The 21,116-nt window shown below is 43.2% G+C and overlaps 1 protein-coding gene and 1 long non-coding RNA gene across 2 annotated transcripts; both read right to left on the bottom strand.

The window, feature by feature from the left end:
* Window positions 1-4,405: 4,405 nt before the first annotated feature.
* On the bottom strand, window positions 4,406-7,157 carry LOC134072384 (uncharacterized). The gene is made up of 3 exons (XR_009937160.1): window positions 7,070-7,157; window positions 5,525-5,614; window positions 4,406-4,607 (listed from the first exon to the last, which is right to left on the bottom strand). It is a non-coding gene; the product is annotated as an uncharacterized LOC134072384 (long non-coding RNA).
* Window positions 7,158-9,087: 1,930 nt separating this feature from the next.
* LOC134072613 (cilia- and flagella-associated protein 69-like) lies at window positions 9,088-20,968 on the bottom strand. The gene is made up of 23 exons (XM_062529390.1): window positions 20,646-20,968; window positions 20,217-20,279; window positions 19,919-19,984; window positions 19,359-19,468; window positions 19,028-19,104; window positions 18,855-18,947; window positions 18,303-18,461; window positions 17,322-17,499; window positions 16,969-17,092; window positions 16,830-16,878; window positions 16,488-16,609; window positions 15,809-16,031; window positions 15,272-15,436; window positions 14,765-14,877; window positions 14,493-14,611; window positions 14,310-14,391; window positions 13,863-14,055; window positions 12,735-12,872; window positions 12,418-12,494; window positions 11,945-12,142; window positions 10,972-11,058; window positions 10,628-10,738; window positions 9,088-9,721 (listed from the first exon to the last, which is right to left on the bottom strand). The coding sequence occupies exons 1-23, from the start codon at window positions 20,769-20,771 to the stop codon at window positions 9,545-9,547; spliced, it is 2,850 nt and encodes a 949-aa protein (XP_062385374.1). The 5' UTR covers window positions 20,772-20,968; the 3' UTR covers window positions 9,088-9,544.
* Between the last annotated feature and the right edge of the window lie 148 nt (window positions 20,969-21,116).

Here is a 21,116-nt window from a genome sequence, read left to right as displayed (position 1 = left end):
AGGGAATGTGGATTGAACAAACAGTGGCCTGGACTCAGCGGACTGAGACACGAAGGGTCTGGGGCCTTTCCTGTGCGGCTCAGGCTCTGACGCCGTGGACGGCGGGATTGATCCCTGGGAGCCCCACTTCCTGATCTCTGTCTATCTGCTTCTCATTATGCACAACAAGCGTTTGATTCTCTGGCTAACCAAACATGACCCATTCACACAGTAGCAGGACTTCACAGATGAGCACACACTGGATGACAAGGGTGGGAAGATGGCCACATTCAGAACTGTCCATGCAGTGCAGAGGTTCTCCCCGACTGACTGAGTCTGATAAAAGTTAACCATCCATTACTAAGATGTCATATTATTTAGATATATTTAGTTATAGTTTGTATGTATTTTACACCATATGGAGAGGTGTACCTTTTCTTAAAGAGCATTGATTGAATGAAAATGAGAAATTTCTTTCTCTCCTGTATAGAGCTTTTTCTGTGTAATATGTCAACACCCACAGGATGGCTTTACAAAGGAAGAGAATCACCAGGAACTTACGATATGATTCCACTGATTTCAATTCAGAGGAAGAAAAAACAATGAAATACAAATAGATACATGAGAGGTAAGAAACCGACCCCCATCACCTGAATTACAAACACCGGCCCAGTGAGTGCTGCAGTGATAGCCTCCAGAGTTCCTGGCGGTTTCCCATGGTGCCACTGTGTAAACATGACTTATAGTGTCCAGTCATAATAGGAATGAATGGACCAGGGCTTGACTCCAATCAGATCCTCCCTTGAGTCAAAAAGGCTAAGATGAGGTATTCTGAGTCATAACATATATATAGGCTATATATGTATATCCAGTTACAACCACTCCTATTCACCATCTGTTATCAGCATTAACAAGACGAATGCATTAGCTCACATGAGAAACTAGCATAGCAACAAACAAAACAATTTACAAATGTATGGTTTACAGCATTTTTTTTAAAGCTGAATTTCCAAAAGATATGATGAAAGAATATGCAGCCCACACATTCTAAATTTCTAAATTGAAATAAGGCAATGATATACTTTGATGGGCAGTAATTATTAATAGTTTTATTTAGGACTTTTTAAGAAAATATTTTGAAACTCCTTGGAACTCAATTGTAGCCATAATATCCAATTGTAGCCAAAATATCCAGCCTTATTATGAAGCTAGCTGCACCTATATGGATTAATGATAAATACATCACACTGAGATTTGATGTCAACGTCACAATTGAGAAATGCTTGTTTGAATAGAATGGGGAGTGGGATGACCACAGGAGGCCTGGATGAGTCTGATCTTATTTGCAGCAGATCAGTCAAGAGAGGTTTATTTTCACAGTTATTCTGTGTGGTGTTTTTTAAAATGAGGGAACTGGTATGTATCATGTACTAGGTTCAATATTCAGTTCAACACTGAAAAGAAACTGTAGCCTAACTGAAACTGTAAACAAACATGTATTGGACTCCTATGAAAATGAAAAGCGCTATAAATTAGATTTTGAATGATACTACCCCGATTTAAATCATCTCACACAAAATGAAGGCAAAGCTTGAGGTGTGTTTCTGAGTGTCATGCCGTGTGTCCCTCAAGCAGGAAGACATTTGACTGTACTGCCTTTAAATATTAACCTCACATGAATTAACCCATTTAGATGATGCAGTCATCCATTTAAGAGACAATATCAGTCCCTGCGACACTTCTACACATGAGTGACCAAACACAAAACCAGTGGAGAGCCCATATGGAGTTATGTAAGCTTTTACAAAGAGCTTCCATTTAAGAGAAGCCGATAAGATCATGTAACGTCCCCCGTCATACAGTACCATCCAACAATCTTGCTGCTATTACACTGAAATGCATTATTTGGAACATGAATAAGGATAATCTTCCAGAACTCTACACAGGAACAGGAAAATCACAGAAAATCCTTCAAACTTTAAGTTGTAAAACGTAATCATAACAGCAGAGAGGTAAACAAAATTAATATCAGCATTTGCTTATACATAGTATAAATTACTAATATGAAAGAAAATTCCAGGTCCTAATAATCTAGACAAACAGCTTCAAATAATTTCAAAGAAATTTTATTCACAGTTTAAAAAACAATTTGGTGCACAGTATAAAGTTCCATTCAGTTAACAAATACCTAGAGTTGCAATCCTTATGATGAGTTTGTAAGAGTGGCAAATTCCACAACAGTGTGATGACTAATGTATTCTTAGTATTCCTACAGTAAGTCCTACAGTATTATTTCATTAAGCTTTTGTTTGTTACACGTAGTAAGATAAACAGTGTCAGGATGCACAAATGTCAAGTATAGTCAGAGTTGGTCTCATACACAAAGACATCTCCATGTTAAAGCAACAGACAGGCTTGGTAGGGACATACTGGAACGGCAAACATCTTTCAGAAGAGCAGCACTTTCACTTTTCCTTCACAACACTTTTCAGGAAACTCATCTCTGTTAACACACAGCTTAACACTCCATCATTCTCCAACAAGTACATTTCGACATACAAAAACTCATCAACCATGCCTCATATTCGTGGTAAGATCCACTCCTTCACATTAGTCACATTTATCAAATGATAAATTACAAGGTTTTTCCTTTTTAATTTGATTTAGTGTCTGGTGAGTGGTGACAATGTCATTGGTTTAATGTCAGAAGTAAGTGCTGAATTAATCTCTTAAAGGTGTGTATGTTACCTGAACATTACATACTGATGAATGAGTTCACATCTTTTAAACACTGACCACATAGCTTTTTTTAGTATATTTTTTTGGGGCTTCTGTGCCTTTAATTCTTGACAGGACAGTAGAGAGAGACAGGAAGCGAATGGGTGAGAGAGTCGGGGTGGGATCCGGAAAGGACCACGGGGCGGGAATCGAACCCGGGTCGCCGGCGTGCGGTGCAGGTGCCCCAGCCAGTTGCGCCACGGCTGGGGCTACATAGCTTGTCACACCATCAGGGCTAATTGGTGAAGATATAAAAAAGTTGTAAAGATAGGAAAGTAGAGGTTAGAAGTTGTCCTGGAGGATATTCCAGGTAGGGCAGTCATCCATGTCACTTTAGGGATTTTTTCTGCACAGACCTATGCAAACACCAATCGTGCAGCGGGTCTGAGTCCTGAACTGGTCCCATCAGGGGCGTAGCGTGCGACGGTGCAGGCGGTGCAACGCACCGGGGCCCCGGAGCTTCGCAGGGCCCTTTACATTTCGGAATTTGCCCCGCACCTCCTCGCTTTGCGACATAAAGTTAACTGTTGTCATCAATGACGCTATCTCTTCCTATATAACGAGATGGGCAAACTGATTGCTATTTAAATCCTTCACTATCTCCTACAACTTGGTCTCATGGTGGCACCTATCCATTCCCCAATTCTTGTATTTTCTCCTACTTTCCATATCATTTTGATTTTACTAATGACATTTCAATGTTAGAATCAAAATTAATCAATAAAACTAATACCATTAATGATTATTTTATCGTCAACTTACAAGATGTTGTAACATGGCCTGCTGGGAAATCTGTTTGTCCAGTCATAACATTTTTACGTCATCTCTGATCATAGGCTGCTGCACATGCTAGCAAACGTAAACAGGTAGGCTATAGGCTACTACTCTTACTAAAGTCGTGGAAAGTCAGCAAATTAATAAAGACAAATCTGAGGAGTGCCATGGGTCAGGAGCGACTGAGTGGATTGGTCATACTCTCCATCGAAAATGACAGGGCGAGGACATTGGATTTCACCACAATAGTGAACGAGTTTGCTGAGCAAAAGACACGCAAAGTAGACCTACACTTCTGACGGGTGAGTCCAAGGGTTTTTGCTTATACGGCAACTGATCGGCGAACAGGTTAGTTAAATGGCCGCTGTGCCATAATTTGTGTCTGTTTGTTCTTTGATGAGTTTGCAGAGAGAGGCGCGCTCAAACTCCAAGATATCTCCTTCTTCGGGTGCGAGTTAAATATCGTATTCCAATGTGCAAAAGAACCGCACTCACTAGCTAATTATCTTATATAATAGCCTACTTTATTGTAGCACCATGCCTATAAAACAAACGCGTTTCGGCGTCAAGCCGTCCTCAGTGTGTTCTTTGATGAGGCCATTGTTGTGCTGCAAGGGAACGTGGTGTGTTCAGTTGAATGAATTTGTATGCATTCTGTTTTTGATCGTAGGCTGTGTGCAAGTTACGCAAATAGTCGCTGTCCATGTATATAATGACCGTGCGTGCGTTCTTTCCCTCTGTGGTCGGTCGGTGTGTGTCTTGAGATATACAGGGATGGGTCGAGATAGCGGGGGGGGTGGGGGGTGGGGGGGGGGGGGTCCAGCGCCAGACTTGCACCGGGGCCTTGCGCAACTACGCTACGCTACTGGGTCCCATGGTGTGGTGTGTAGTGAGGTGTCCTCTCGTGGCCTATAGGGGGCGGCGTCTCAAGCTGAAGCCTCCTTCAGGTGGACCCGCTCAGCCATCTGCCGGGCGCTGTAGCAGGACATCCCTAATCCCAGTGTGGCCATCGTCATAGCGATGTGATTGACAGGGCCGGTCTGCGGCTGCATCCGCACTTCACCAGAGACCTGCCGCTGAGGTCAGAGAGTACACACATACACATACAAGCACGCACGCATGGATGCACGTACACACACACACACACACACACACACACACACACACACACACACACACGCACGCACGCCCGCACACACACACGCGCAGACACATACACACACACACACACACACACACACACACACACACAGAAAATAAACAAACAAATGCAAGTTAGTCAGTAAACAAGGCAAGTGAACACACATGGCTCACAACAAACATGGCAAAAACCTTGCATTGTTGTCATGAAGATACACGGGGTGATTCAAAATACACAGCGGCCATCATGATGTCTTCAGGTCACAGTCCCAAGAGGACTTTACATAAGAGGGCATCTTTATATAATCAAGACCAGCCATCAAATATTAATGCTCTTGAGATGGGAGGAAGGGTGCGGGCGTGGCACGGCATGGCACGCGTGCTCTGCACCACTCTGCACTGTTGTTGCACATGTGCTCGTTCTCATCTTAAAGGGGAACACAGGGTTTGAGCCGTGTGGACTATCCCCGTGACCACCCAGTGGCACACAAAACAAAACAATTTAAACAGAATTTACAGATGAATGTTTGACTCCCTGATGAAGGCTTGATTGCTGAAACACATTGAAGTTTTATTTTTTTTAATGTGGTTTAATGTGACCAAGACGCTACAACAAAGGCCTTTTGACTTTTGCTATCTGAGAGTGCCTTGGAGTTTCTCTTATTTTTCATCAGAATTTACAGATGTTTTGAAATACAGAAATAGCATGTAATGCAATTTACTGATCCAATATCAATATTACAAAATGGTCCTAGCTGTTCTGTTGTACCAGCAGAATTTAGCCATCAATACTTTCAATAAATGTACACTGCTGTGAAGTACAGGGTAAATAAACTGAAATATGTCAACAAACCTGCAAAAGGCGGAAGTATCCTGGAGTCAGTCTTCCGAGTCTGATGATCATTGTTGCAGTGTATTTTCACAGACCGACTCCACAGCCAACCTGTAGGGGACACATCAGGGTGCAACAGAAACATGAAGAGCTGAAGGGAAAATAAACAAATCCTCCTGTGCAAGAGAGAACCATGTTGGCTGTTTCTCTAATGAGGCTTAATGAGTTGTAATCTAATCAGGACTAATCCAGAACAAAATCCTGACAATCCCACAGGAAAAGTTATACACACCACCAAGGGCTTTCAAACCATTTCTATGATTTGTCTGTCCGCCCTAAGAATTTCACATGTTGATTATCCATTCAAACCTGTCTGATACTAATTTTAATCTTTCCTTGAATTACCTTTTGCTATTGGTATGTGTGACTGTGTCTGTGATGGGTAACCTGAGGGGTATAAATCTGTAAAACACCTTGGAGAAGAGAACCATTTACCACTACCATCTAGATGGTAACATACAGTATCAATAATAGGGAATCATCTTATTTGAAGCATGTGGATGTGAGCCACAGTCAAACTACAACACTTCTCCGCTGATGGTCTGTACAAACGCGGCATCGTCCTATTCCTTCTCATATTAATTCTTCCATATTCAGTCATCTTTAACAGTTGCAAAAGTGCACCAGGTTGGAGGGAAAAGCAAAAAACAAAGGACACTTTTAAAATCACTTTTTACACTGAGAGATCACTTTTGTCATAATGAAAAAGTAAACTCAACATAATTTCTAAGTGATAACTTGTTTCAATGAATTAACAAATGATCTATACTAGTATTAGGCTACAATGACCAATAGGTTGAAGCAAAGCATCATATAATGAAGAACATTGAATCACTTCGGGAACACACAGCGAGAACCACACAAAGACTCTATTTAGATAAATCAAAGGTCAGGGGACTTTCACAGCTGAATATGGTGCCTCATGATATTAATTTAATAGCCCGAAATAAAACACACATGGAAGTCTGCTCCCTCCATAGTGAACGCAAGGAATCTGAAACTTGATCCTGCCAAGAACCAAAGCCTAAACTTCTCACTTTTTCCACGGATCAGAATAATAAAAACAAAGAAACTGCTTATCCGTTAAACTTCCTAATCTAATCTAATCTAATCTGAAAAAAGTGCCAGTAGTTCGAAGGATCCAATGTTCCCTGAAACACCCTGAAAGGTGAAATCAGGACATTCTAAGGTAAAGGTCCCTCCTCTCTAAGGACATTTAAAACTTAATAGCCCTCCTCTCTAACTTCAGGGGTGAAACTTTGACTCAAGGTTCATAACAGTGTCATTATGATTATTTGGAGGTTGCATTGGCCGGTTTTGACTATTGGGGGAGTTACAACCCCCATCCCACTACGCTTTTTTTTCTCCTTTTACATCACAATGTCAAAGGAAGCAACATAAACCACAAAGCTGCACAAAAACTAAATGATCTACTGTAGCATCACAAAGTGAAGCTCAGCGCTATCCTCTGTAGGTCTAAACCTGTGAGGAATCAGGCAGACTCACCTTCCTCCTGCCTGCGAAGACTGATTACATCCAGCACCAACAAGAGACCGCTGCACTCTGAGTAGAGACACCCTGAAACTCCTTACTCATAACACTGCCTCGCTGTGTGTGTGTGTGTGTGTGTGTGTGTGTGTGTGAGAGAGAGAGAGAGAGAGTGCATGTGTGAGAGCCTGTGAGTATGTGTGTGTGTCTGTGTGAGTGTGTGTGAGTGTGTGTGTGTGCACCTCTCAGTGGACAGTCAGGGACACACACTTACATAAACATTCACAGAGCTGCACACTGCCTGTCAGATACGATTTAGCCGTTCAGTGAACAGAGATGAGAGAATGAGCGAGAGGAGGGGAGAGAGACAGATAGAGAGAGAGAGAGAGAGAGAGAGAGAGAGAGAGCAAAGGAAAAGGACAGAGCGCCCCAAACTTTTGCCATGCAGTATGGAGCACGCGTTTTGCCACGCAGTATGGGGCACGCTTGAAAGAGCAAGTGTGTTAATACACTGCAGTGTGTTATGCAATGCCACACACTGCCATCATTTACTCAAGAAAAAGACCCCTCCCATTGTCCAACGTCACATGTGTGCCATGTATGATGCTGAGACCATATCTAATGTAGTGTCATTGACCTCATTGCACACAGGGTATTAATATAGCCACAGCAAGGCAGCATGTACTGAGGTCAAGCTCTTCACTGGGCAATGTTTCTGACATTGTTTTGGTATTACGTAAAACCATTTATGTTTCAAATGAAGCTTTATATAATACCCATGGCATTGTTGTGCATGCATCTGGATAGACAATTCAGATTATCAAAATAAGATCTGAAGTTTACAAGGGTGCATAAAGCAAATGTTTTGAACTGACAGCCACAGATATTTGAAAACAACAATGAATTGCTGGATAATGCCGTCTGTAAGATAGATAGGCTATTCATGTAGGCCTTATGTGGCTTGGGAGAAAAAAACTCTCAAATTACCATGATAGAATGCCGAAAGAGGCCTATCTTTTAAAAAACGTTTTTGTGTAGCCTAGCATAAGTCTGTGGCCCTATTTGACAATAGCATATACAGTAGGCCTATATAATGGGCCTATCTGGAATCAGAAGTGAGCCTACGTCCGTGCGGCAGAAAATGTTTTGACAGAAGAAACTGCATTGATACAAAATAGAAACAATATTAAAGTAACGAGATAGCCTAATCAAATTTTCAGATACATTTGAAACAATATTCGCGGCCACACAATGATAGGCTACGAACTTATTGCCATTGTGCTATACCGTAGGACGACACATAGCCTATGTTATGAAACATCTGCTTAAAAGCATCATTAGGTAGGCCTACTTACCAAGAATTAATGACGGACCTGTTTCAACGGACTACCTCCTTGGAAATATTGAAGACTGCGCGAGGAATTTCTCCATGCAGACGTCGGCTACTCTACGTTGAGTGTGTGGAGTGGGAACTGGAGAGGGGGAGGAGGGGGTATTGGCTATAGGGTATTGGGGAAACGGGAGCCATACGTTTTGTTGGCGCATGAACTCAATGAACCTATAGCGGGTCCCCTCGGTTCATGCAACACGGCGCCGGGGGATGGGCATAAAGAGGAAGACGTGGTAGTATGGGGGGTCGCCTAAATGAGAGAAGTTCCCTGTAACATGTCGCAACCATATTGGTTCAACATCAAAACATTGAACATCAAAAATATTTTAAAGTCTATTGTTAGGAGCAATCACTTGTGTTTGCTCCTAACAATAGACTTCAATATATTTGTATGATATTTATGATATTATGATGTCTTAAGCTACTAATACTAAATTGCATTTGCATTAAAGCAAGGACATAACATGTAAATGAGCCATCAGTGAGCCGACATGGGCATAGGCCTACCAGTTTATTAACAGACCTAGATTCTCACCTTTATATGAAGATTCAAGACTTCTGACATCATGGCATATGTCAATTAAATCACATCATCACTCAGCCATGTAATCACAAAGCTGATTTGGTCCTGTTATATGCACACAGATTTCATCGAGGGAAGTTTAACGTTGAAACCCATTTACCAAGTGTGAATGAGTTATTGAGTAATACCAAAACCAAGTCACAAATTCTGCAATAATAAAACAAAATGATTTTAAAAAACAAAACAAAACGAAACAAAACAAAAAACAATACATGACCGTAAGCATCCGATAAATGTATTTACAGAGTACAGAGTGATTGATTAAAACACAGCATAATAAGAATGTCTTCTGCCTCCTACAATGATAAGTCACATTTAACTGGCATTAAATATATTTTAACATTAATTTCCTGAGTGTTCATTAATATCAGTCATTTCTACAATACCTGTGTACATTTAATAAAATATTAGTAAAAGTCACCACCGTGGTATTTCATATACCTGTACAGAATATGCATTTGCTCAGATGAATTTACACTCAATAAGTGTAAGTGGTTTAAGGTAGAAAATGAGGAGATCTTTATTGCACAGAGACAGCTTTGGGGTGCTCCAGGTCTTGCTGGGTGGCTTGGGAGAGCTTCTGCAGGGCTCCCCCCTGCATGGGGACCCTCGCCAGGGCTAGATCTGTGTTGGCCAGGGGCCCTCCGGTCAGATGCGCTGGGGTACTCTCTACTGCCATCACTCGGCCACAGAATGTCTACAACACACACACACACACACACACACACACACACACACACACACACACACACACACACACACACACACACACACACACAGACACACACACACACACACACACAAACACACACACACACACACACACACACACACACACACACACACACACACACACACACACACACACAGTTATATGTACACAAAGAGGAGCACAGATACACAAGCAAAAAAGACAAGGGGATGGAGGAGTAGGTCACCAAATTGCTGGTTGAGGGCATACTGTAGGCCTACATCGGCCCACACTGTGCCTAACAGCAGCATGAACATAGTAACAAGTCACTGCAGCCTCATGATGTAGACCCTCCCACTGACAAAAAGACATACAATCACAGCACTGTATGCCGTGATGACGACATAAAGCCACAGACTCCCAGACAGATAAGCTGCACATCCTGGATGCCACCAGCATTGTGCCCATGAGAAAGGCTCTGTGTTGGCCATGCCAGGCTGCAGCCCATGCCAGGTGGCTGACTGTTGGCATGTACCCATGACTGACATCGTCATGATTGGTTCTACTGATTGTGTGTGACTGAGTGTGAATTATGTCTTTGTTTTCAAAAGCCATTTGTCTAACAAATCTTAACAATCGATTTCATATTTCCTTTTAAGTTTCTTAACCCTGATCTTTCACTGTGAGACCATGATTGGTTTTACTGATTGAGCGTGAATGATTTCTTAATGTCTCTATAATATCTCTTAACAATTGATTTCATCTATCTTTTATATCGTCTATAATACATTTATGCTTACAATGGTTTCTTAACCTGATCTTTCACCGTCACACCAGTGATTTGGTGGTTCTGTGTGTGTGTGTGTGTCACTGGGCAGTAAGATCACATGGCTGCTTTGCGTCTGTACTCACTGTGGTCTGCAGGCCTGGGATGTGGGTGTGGTGGTAAATGGTGCTACTGTCCTTTCCTTTGGCCTTCGGCCGCGACGACTCAATGGACTTCTCCTGACGCTTCTTGCACTCCTAAATAGAGCAGTAAAAAGCAAGCTAAAACAAAATTTCAGATTCCAACAATATAGCCTACTTGTTGCTCCTTAATGAATATTATATACCTATTTTCCTTCTATTTTCATCACAAAAATTCATAATGCATAATAATGTCTTGAGTTGCTGAAAACGTCTGTTCAGCGGCGAGTTTCAACACACAAATGTTATTAGGTAATGTAACGGTACTGGTGTGAGCTGACACAGAGTACCTTTAAAATCTTGTGGTCTGATGTCTTAGCCACGAAATGCTCCCATGACTTGGCTGTAAGTTCATGCTGTTTGTGATGTGATCGTATCTGTTGAATAAAGCACAACATAGCTTTTTACAGATAAAGCCTATTACATTTTTTAGAGAAGACTCTTAATGACAGCAGAGATTTTTAATGAACAAAGAACTGTACACTTGATAGATAAACAATCGACAAAAAATAAGTTGTGATGTGATGTGCCCCCAGTTGTGGCATGGCATGCTGGGGCACCTGCACCGTATGCCGGTGCCCAGGGTTTTATTCCCGCCCCATGGTCCTTTCCGGATCCCACCCCCACTCTCTCTCCCGTTCACGTCCTGTCATTCTTCACTGTCCTGTCGCATTAAAGGCATAAAAACCTAGCCAGAAGTTCACTTGTAGTGCACCTAAAAGTTTAAAAACCTTAAATGAACTAAAAGGTGTACTAAAGGCATATAACTAGAAACTTCACTAGTTTACTTAGAGTATAGTTACAAGTTTACTATTATAAACTGAAAGTGGCCCAATTTAGTCCAAAGAAGTATAAACATAGCACATGTACAAGTGTACAAGTACATTTATACTAATAAAATACTTTGTATTACTACCTAAAGTAAACTTGTGAATCATACTTCAACTGTACTTCAGTTTACTTGATACTTGTTACCCTTTTGGTAAGGTACCTAACAACAGAACAGTATTTCTACAGCACAAAGAGGCCAGCAGAAGCAGTCATTCCTGGTTCCAGAAAGTAAAAGTCCTTATATTCTGTCTACCTGTGCACTTAACACAGGTGATATCACTAATGATCTACCTGCCTGCTAATTAGGATGAGCTGGCTCACTAAATGGCTGGATCAAATACTTGGCCGGACTTTTACTTTCTGAACCTGGGATGTCCACCTCTGGAGGCCAGTGTGAGTCGGAAGGACCCTCGTCCACTGTCCAGTCCTCACCTCTGCGTATGTCTGCCGCTCCTTCTGAGCCTCCTCCTCCTCCTGCCTCTGCAGCATGGCACTCTGCTGCTCCAGCACCCTCTTCGCTGTGTCCTCCGTTGCCTGGGAGATGGTCTCCAAGGCTTCTGCGTCCGGGGTAACGGGCCGCACGCCTTCAAGTGCCAACTCACGTGAGATCTCCTCCCAGACCTCGCCCGTCTATAGGCAATGAACACATGTATGTACAGACACACACACACACACACACATACACACACACGCACACACACACACACACACACACACACACACACACACACACACACCATACATACACGCACAAACACAGGAACAGTAAATACAATTTCTTCCACTCCTAGCTGATCAGCATCAGTAGACACATTCAGAATAGTGCTCCCATACCCTGCCCATGTACACTCACACGGTGAGAGATGAGAGATCTCAGCATGAACGTACAGCATGATCAGCGTTACCTTAAGATCCAAATATCTGCTGACAATGCTTAGAGTGATGTAGTCTTCCGCTACCAATCCAGGCAGGTCCTCAAAACCTGAAAAGGGATACAGAGTTATACAGACCCAGAAATACACATAGACCTAGAAAAAAGAACCTACTTGTGCATAGCAAAAAGATAAATAACTGTTCAAACTGTTCTACTAAAGAATATCAAAGAATGATCTCAGCGACCCAAGAAATAAATTCTGTTGTAATAATATTCATAATGGTATGCATGGTATATTTGTATGTATATGTTATTTTTAAATGCATATGTTCGTGTGAGCAGGAGCACCTAGCTTGCAGAAGAGGCTGTAGATCTTGCAGCGCTGGTTCTCAGCCACGTCCACCACGGCAGCACTGGGCGTGTGTGCTGGAGTCCACTCCTGCGCCTGCTGCTCCTGGTGAGCATGCACCAGAGGCCTCACAGGGTCTGCCAGGGACACACACACACACACACACACACACACCATGGAAGTGGACACACACACACACACACACACACACACACACACACACACACACACACACACACACACACACACACACACACACACACACACACGCACACACAGAAGTATCCACACAAGGCAGGGGAATGTAATTGAGGGTTTCAACTCAAACTCCATAGACAATCTTGTAAGACCATATGGATCAAAATAGCCCAATCTTTTCATAAGACGACGCCCATTGAGAGCTACTTTAAGAAAACTAAGAAAATGGCTCTCCTTGAGTTCTACCAAGAAAGAGGAGGACCATGGTCATAACTTTATGGCACAGTGGGACACAATGCTGCATAACACTGCACAGCAACTCAGTACTTGTTGACCTTGTATGCCCTTCTCTCACACACGCTACTGTTGTAAGAAAAATTCAATGCAAGCAGACAGAGGCAGGCTTAAAGACTGAAAACATGGTAAGACATTTATTAGTTAACAATAGCGTCAAATCTACGAGCTCGGAGACTCAGCGTAGCTCATCGCTCATCCAGGTGATGGTCGACTGAGCCTCCTGCACTGCGTGTTCTCTCTGCATTTAAGCCGTCGTGCCCTCTTGATTGTGTCAAGAGGAAAAGGACTCGTGATCAAATGATTATGCCATGTCAAACGTCAAGAGGGCACTTGGTTGATGAGGTTTGCCGTGATCAAAGGCTGGGGTCGTGACTAAAGTGAATGATGAAATCTTTCTACCACACTATAGCTCTTGTTACAGTAACAGTTACAATTATGATGCTTAGCAGACGCTTTTGTCCCAAGCGACATACAAACAAAACAACACAATAATTAAATGTAGCAGTTGATCAGACTACAGAGTCAACAGAGTCTTGTATGCGCGCTGTTGTGCAGCAGCCCTACCTGTGATATGCGCGCTGTTGTGCAGCAGCCCTACCTGTGATATGCGCGCTGTTGTGCAGCAGCCCTACCTGTGATGCGCCCGTGCTGGTCGCGCTGCACGCCCAGGTCCTCCTCCTCTTGCCTCCAGAGCTGGAGCAGCAGGTGGGGGGCGCTCTGGCCGTCGGGCCCCCGCCAGGCGTGCACATGGGGCAGCGCTTTGGGGTTGTCGCACAGCTCCAGCAGAGTCCCCAGCACCACGCCGTGCATCGTCATCGGGCTGGACTTCAGGACAAGGCACGGACGGACTCGTTATGCAACGAAGCATTGATACAGTGAGGTACTTGGCAAGAAATGCAAAGTATTTACAAATTTCTACTTGTACATATTTTCAAAATATCTTATATTTGCATTAATAAATGGTAGCCAACTCATAAATCTATCTATGAAGTCACCAATGGAATATAACACAATATGAAGTGTATGGTACGACTTAATAGAATAATCTCACTCCAGTTTTTATTTTACATTTTACTTACATGAATGAGATCAAACAGAAGGAAAATCCCTTCCCTCTCCAGAAAAACATCCTCATTGGTGAAACACCCAATGATACAGGACCTGTATATAGAGAGAGAGATGAATAAAACATATCAATTAGCCAAAAGTAGCCACTTAAAGCAGTGACCCAACTAAACGTACTCTTTGCTGAATGTACTGACCAAACACAGTCCACAGTGGAGAGGATGAGCTTGCTGTGGCCCATGCCACTGAAGAACTTGGCTGGGTTCATTTTCAGAAAAAGGACAGTCATGTCAACTCCTTCAGTTCCAAAGAGTTCCTGTGGTGCAGGGATGTCGGCAGTTACATACCATTAGCATAATTTATTCATGTCTATTTGTGCGTACACACTCAAATATAAATACACAAATATACTCACCGAAGAACAATATTTTTCAAAGGATAATAATTAATCTTCAGATTCCTAGTTTACCTTCCTGTGTAGGTCACTCTCACAGACTGTAGACAGGATGAGCTGCAGGTCGGCTTTGATCTCCAGGGCAACCGCATCCTCATCATCAGGTCCACCCAGCAGCATCAGCAGCCCTGCAGGTGAGAAATGGGTCAGTGTGGTCAGTGTGTGTGCTGTGTGCGGTGTGTGTGGTGTGTGTGTGGTGTGTGTGTGCGGCGTGTGCGGTGTGTGTGGTGTGTGTGCGGTGTGTGTGTGCACCGTGTGCGGTATACTGTATGCCGTGTATGTGGTGTGGTCAGTGTGCGGTAAGTGGTGTGAGGGGTATGAGTGGTGTTTGCATGGTGACGTGCCATGCAGCAGCTCCAGAAATGTCTCCATTGTAATGAACCTGCTTGTTAAAGTACGGCATCTGTCCAGTAGAACCTTTTATAAACTCTTTTAAGAACTCTATCTTGCATTTCTTTTTGCCTCAATGGCACATCATTTATGAGAGAGAGTATGTATTCTTACACGAAATGTGTATGTTACCTATTAAGAGGCTTATTGCCCCTTGATCACAGAGGTCCTGGTTGATGATGGGGTTGGCAAGCGACACCATGGATCTCAGGAGACGCACACAGTAGCGCAGCTGAGCCTTCTTGCTGCCCCTTCCCCCAGTGCCATGGAAACTGTGGCCCTGGCCGAAGTACGCATCTGACAAACAAGAACAGAATGACATCTTGAGTCAGCTTTTGAAAATCATGTAATGGGCACTTTCAGATTGGTTACTATGACTTCTCCTATGACTATGACTTCTTGCTATGACAGGTTAGATCTAGCTAGTGATCATAAGATAAACATTGATTGATAGAAATGACTGACAATCTAAACAAGTGGCAACCAGGTTGTGAGAATACTCAACAAACTTGACCTTATAGTACCCCCACATACAAACGCACGCACGCACGCACGCACGCACGCACGCACGCACGCACGCACGCACGCACACACACACACACACACACACACACACACACACACTTTTATGAACACCATAGCCAAACTTCCCCGACGGAGCTCTGTCACCTTCTTGAACGCACCACTCCAGCAGCATGAGTAAGCAGGTGTTGGCCTGGCAGGTCATGTACTCCTCCAGCATCAGCGGGGCCACAGTGGTCAGCGTGGCCAGGGCCTGCAGCTGCAGCTCCTCCTGCTGGACGGGAGTCCAACCGCGGCCGCTGGACTGAGCCGTGTCCGGGGGCTTCACCAAGTACATCAACGCCAGCATGACTCGGCCCTCTCTGAAGAGCTGTTCCGACAGGCCAAGAGGTTTGCATGTGTAAAGCTGCATTCACATACGTCGCTACTCGCCCATCTCTGAGCGAGAACTGACAATGTAAAGTGAATGTGTTCTAGCTGAATGTGGCCAGGACAGGCGATGCGAGGACTGGCGATGCGATGTGGGCGGGTACGAAGTTAAAATAATTTTAACTTTCAGCGATGCGAGTGAAGCGAGTACCAAATCAGAATGTAGAATAGAGATGATTGACAGTTAACTGAAGCGAGGAGCGATGTGCGAGTAGCGACGTATGTGAATGCCCCTTAAGCGCATTCATGCAATTATCAATCAGATATGACACACAATCCCCTTGACGATACCACAACACCTCAGATTGTTCGCCAAGCATTTAATGATGGAAAATGTATTGGAAGGAAAATGTGTCGCTGTTTGAACTTGGGTAACCTCTGTCAAAATTGAGCGCACCTGCACGGAGGATAAGTCCTGAGACATCACAACCACCAGGTTCAGCAGCAACTTCTTCATCTCAAAGTCCTCATTGTTGAAGGTCAACTTGAGGTTACGGGTGAGGGGATTATGACTCTTCACTGAAAAACAGCAAAAGGATCACCACTGGGAATGTAGAATTGTTTACTGCAACTCTATACAACAATTTGTTACTTTTGCTTGTTGGCCAACATGTCTGACTTTTTTCAGTGCCAACTGAAATGTTGGTGGTCTTGGTAAGGTTTTATGGTTTTAAGGTAGCAAGCTTTACACCATTAGGCTTTTAATGTTGAGAAAAACATTGTTGAGAAAAGCACTCACTTTCAGGAAAGGTAGCAAAAAGGATGAGTTGCCGGGCAAACCCACTTTCCTGGCCAAGGAAAAGACAAGACAACATTACAAGACAAGCCTGCACACAGAATTAAACAAGCATACACAGCTCCAATTGTGCCTTCCTTACAATGAGTGGTGCTTTGGGGTTCTCTGCAATAAGAGTTGTGATGACCAGAAGATCGTTTCTTAGCTGCTGGTCATAGTTTCTGTGGCCGTGCCGGAGCTGGTTTAGAAAGGCCTCTTTCAGGCACCTGCATGTAAAAATATGCTAAATTATTAAAAATGAAACAATAAAAAAAGAAATAATAAACATACAGTAATGGTGTGTGCTTGCAAATCTACTGATAAACTCAGGAACTGACAAATTCACTGCATTCTTTACTTTAGTAATCATATGCATATGACAAATAAACCTCTTTGCATCCTTGTAAACTGGTAGACTGGCTTGATTGGCTAGTTAGCCGACTGACTGATACTAACAGGATGCAGTCTATGTTGCTGAGCTGGTCAGTGAGCTCTTGGGGGCAGCCTCGCTCCAGCAGGTTCCACAGGATCTCGGAGGAACGGAACAGCAGCTGCCCAGAGGGGTCGGGCTCGTTCATGTGGACACAGATCTTCTGGGCAGCTTGGGCCTTCAGCATCAGTTCACAGTGCACCTCTGACACAGAATTAACCAAGGAAAGACACACATGGGTACACAGAATAACACACACACACACACACACACACACACACATGTGTACTTTTGGGGGATGTATACTTCAGTAAGGGCTGTACATATACATATCATACAAAAATGTCTCTACTGTAGGTTTGTGCAGTGTCGTGCAAACATGCACCATGTACAGTATGTATATGGAAGGAGACCATACACGGCAATAAAAGAGAGACCGAGTGCGTGTGTGTGTGTGAGAGAGAAAGATCAGCCAACATCCGGTTAGACCCACAAAATACATCCCTCTTTCATATAACAACCTAAAACACCTTATATTTTGTATGTTACAAAACGCCTGAGATGAGAGAGAGAGAGAGAAAGAGAGAGAGAGAAGAGAGAGAGAGAGAGAGAAGGGCCGGTACCAGAGGTGCAGGAGAGAGAAAGAGAGAGAGAGAAGAGAGAGAAGAGAGAGAGAGAGAGAGAGAGAGAGAGAGATAAGGGCCGGTACCAGAGAGAGAAAGACAGAGAGAGAGAGAGAGAGTGAAAGAGAGAGAGAGAGAGAGAGAGAGAGAGAGAGAGATAAGGGCCGGTACCAGAGGTGCAGGAGAGAGAAAGAGAGAGAGAGAAGAGAGAGAGAGAGAGATAAGGGCCGGTACCAGAGGTGCAGGAGAGAGAAAGAGAGAGAGAGAAGAGAGAGAGAGAGAGAGAGAGAGAGAGATAAGGGCCGGTACCAGAGGTGCAGGAGAGAGAAAGAGAGAGAGAGAAGAGAGAGAGAGAGAGAGAGAGAGAGAGATAAGGGCCGGTACCAGAGGTGCAGGACAGGACCTGCAGAGTGTGGAGCAGCTGCAGCCGGACCGCTAGCTGGTCCTCCAGCAGGGCCAGGGACAGCACCAGCGTCTCCGCCACGCCACTCTGCTCCAGCAGCCGCCGCCTGGAGCTCACACTCAGAGGCTGCAGACCTGGCCCTGGGACACCAGAGAGCAAGACATGACTTGAGAATTATGTTGTATGTACGTTGTATGTATTGTAAGCGCTTTGGGTTGCACTCTGTGCATGTTAAATGCTCTATAGAAATGACTTGACTTGACTTGAGAATATACAGTACAATATCCAGTTTAGTCCTCTGGGAAATATACAGTATACAAAGTATTCTGTGCCATACAGACTTTTATCATAACAACTAACTTACACCAAATATTTTTGGTATAAGTTGTTATGATAAAAGGCTGTATGTAACCACCATTCTGCATAGCAACATAGAATGTCAACAGAGTCATCCAATAAAGTTAAATTACCTTCAGCAGAGATCAGTAAATTAGATGTGTTTGTCTGTGTTCATAAAATCATAAAATCCAAACCTGGTGGCTTGGTAGTTGCAGAGTTGTAAAAGGATGAAATGGATGCACAGGTCTGCAGTCTGACATCTGCGTTGGGTACTCTCATCAGGTAACCTGGGGCAATAGACAGCATGTTATAACATGCCTTCATGGATGGGCTGCTTTAAAGAACAGACCTTTCCTTGTTTCCTTACCCAGCTGAGAGAGTGACTGTTTTGCAGCGTCTGTGTATTTCACCTCATCTGAGGTCTTCTCTTTCAAGAAAGGGAGTCTACAAGAGAAACAGATTGCAAGACATACTGTAGGCCTGAGCAATGTGAGAATTCAGCCTTTGAAACGTATGTTATTTAGCATAAGGCCTCTCATTTCAAACACAAAACAAATGTAAACCTGAACTGACATCTTTACTCAACATCAAGTCTACACACACAATAAAAACAGGACTATACCATATTCTGTACAATTTGAATGCATAGCCTATATTTCAACATACTCTGTCATTTGGAATTAAAAGCAAATTCTTACCCACACATCTTAAGCAAATTATATAATATGGGAGTGTACTCTGGGTGGTCTTTAATCTTCTCTGTGCAGATGTCTAAGATTTTGCAGATGTTTTCAAGATCCCTTAAAAGCTTCAAAAGATCCTGTTAAGGGCAATGTACTGTGAAATGCAAACACTGGAACTGATCAGATGCACAGCTGTTTAACTTTCTGTAAACAGAATATAAAACAGTCTGTGGGGACCTGTGACCCTCACTCTATGCGGGCTGACATTTTCTCCCCCTGATAATGATTGAGCTTATTGTGGTACTGATGCTGATGCTGGTGGAATGACTGATAATTGGAGTCTTGGGATTTGCAGCTGTCCCATGCTGACTCTCTCAGGACCTAGCTGTGTTCAAGGGCCCAGCTCAGGCCCTGTGTGTTCCATCATTAGACAGCAAGATAATTAAAAAGCATTTTCATCAAACTCTCATCACACATGTCTGCCTGACTTGTGCTCAGTACTACAGACACAAATCCTGTCACACACATACAGCACTCAGCCTAGTTTTTCCATTTAAATACTCAATTAAGGATACAAATCCTTTATGATATGTCTTCACCACCCTCTTCAAAGTGAATAAATGTCTTTCCTTCAGAGAAACCTGCAAGAAACCAAGTTATCAGTAATAAAAGTTCTTGTGCTGAAGAGCCAGCTCAACTTTAGAGAATAAATGAAATTAGTAGTTAAAAAGGTATACTGTAGTTATTGTATGGGCATGGGGTGTTACCCTGTCTGTGTGTGCATGCTACAGTGTGAGTGTGTGATTCTATGTTGCTGGATCGTGCAATACAATACAATGAAATGCAGCTTAGGTACAAATTTTTCCTACTCACAGCTAAAGGATCCTGCAGGAGACGTAGCACACGATTCAGATCAACTGGTTTAGGGTTTGCAATCTAACATGAATGAAAATAATGTAATTCAAATAAATCCCAAGGTAAAGAGTAAATTCTTATATAATTAACATCTTATTCTCCAGGATACTTCCCACGCCCCCTCCACCTAGTGCCTCTGGCCAGACACACAGACACACACACACACACACACACACACACACACACACACACACACACACACACACACAGACCATTTATGCAAACATCACATACACAGGCTAATTAGGACATTACCTTCAATCAAAGAACATTTTCTAACATGGCAATATGTTTGACAATAAAGTTTTTTCAATCTATCATTTGAACTAATCTTTAACCGTAATACTTATCTATCTAATAATAATCTATAGGCAACGTTTACTTTACCTCGCCTTTGCCCTTAACAGTTATCTTGTGGTTGACAACAGGAACTCCAGGCTTCCGTGAGGGTGTTTTCGAAACTCGTGCCATTGCATTTGAACTTTTCCTGATCCGAGTGTCTGAAGTAGGCATTATAACAAGTCCACGGACCCAGTGAAGCGACTGAATGTTTTTTTTCTTGTTTGTTTGTTTGTTTTTTAACGCGAGAATCTAATTACCTCTTATTGTCGTTCATCTGAGAAAATGCTGGTTATCCACTACGCGGTATTAATTTATGACATATCTTGCGATACATCCTTCTAATGTTTATGTACCTTGCCCACTTGAGCTCCGCCTGACACTTAACAATCTCCATGGTTACAACAAGTCACTACGGCAAGTGAAACGATTCATACCGCGTTTTCATTGGATCAGAGCGGATCACGTCTACAGCGCGTCTCGGTCTCGCCCAGCTCCGCCTTTTCCGATTCGTCACCG

Source organism: Sardina pilchardus, chromosome 24, assembly GCF_963854185.1.
Source record: "Sardina pilchardus chromosome 24, fSarPil1.1, whole genome shotgun sequence".
NCBI lineage: Eukaryota > Metazoa > Chordata > Actinopteri > Clupeiformes > Clupeidae > Sardina > Sardina pilchardus.
This window is presented reverse-complemented; position numbering and strand designations above follow the sequence as displayed.

Bases quoted from the DNA above. Each gene is read 5' to 3' on its own strand.
- LOC134072613 (XM_062529390.1), bottom strand. From the start codon at position 20,771: ATGCCTACTTCAGACACTCGGATCAGGAAAAGTTCAAATGCAATGGCA. The intron at 15,437-15,808 runs GTGACAGAGCTC...CTTGTTTGTCAG, and splicing joins GGAGTGGTGCGTTCAAGAAG to ATGCGTACTTCGGCCAGGGC. The intron at 12,873-13,862 runs GTAGGGCTGCTG...TGTCCCTGGCAG, and splicing joins CCAGCACGGGCGCATCACAG to ACCCTGTGAGGCCTCTGGTG.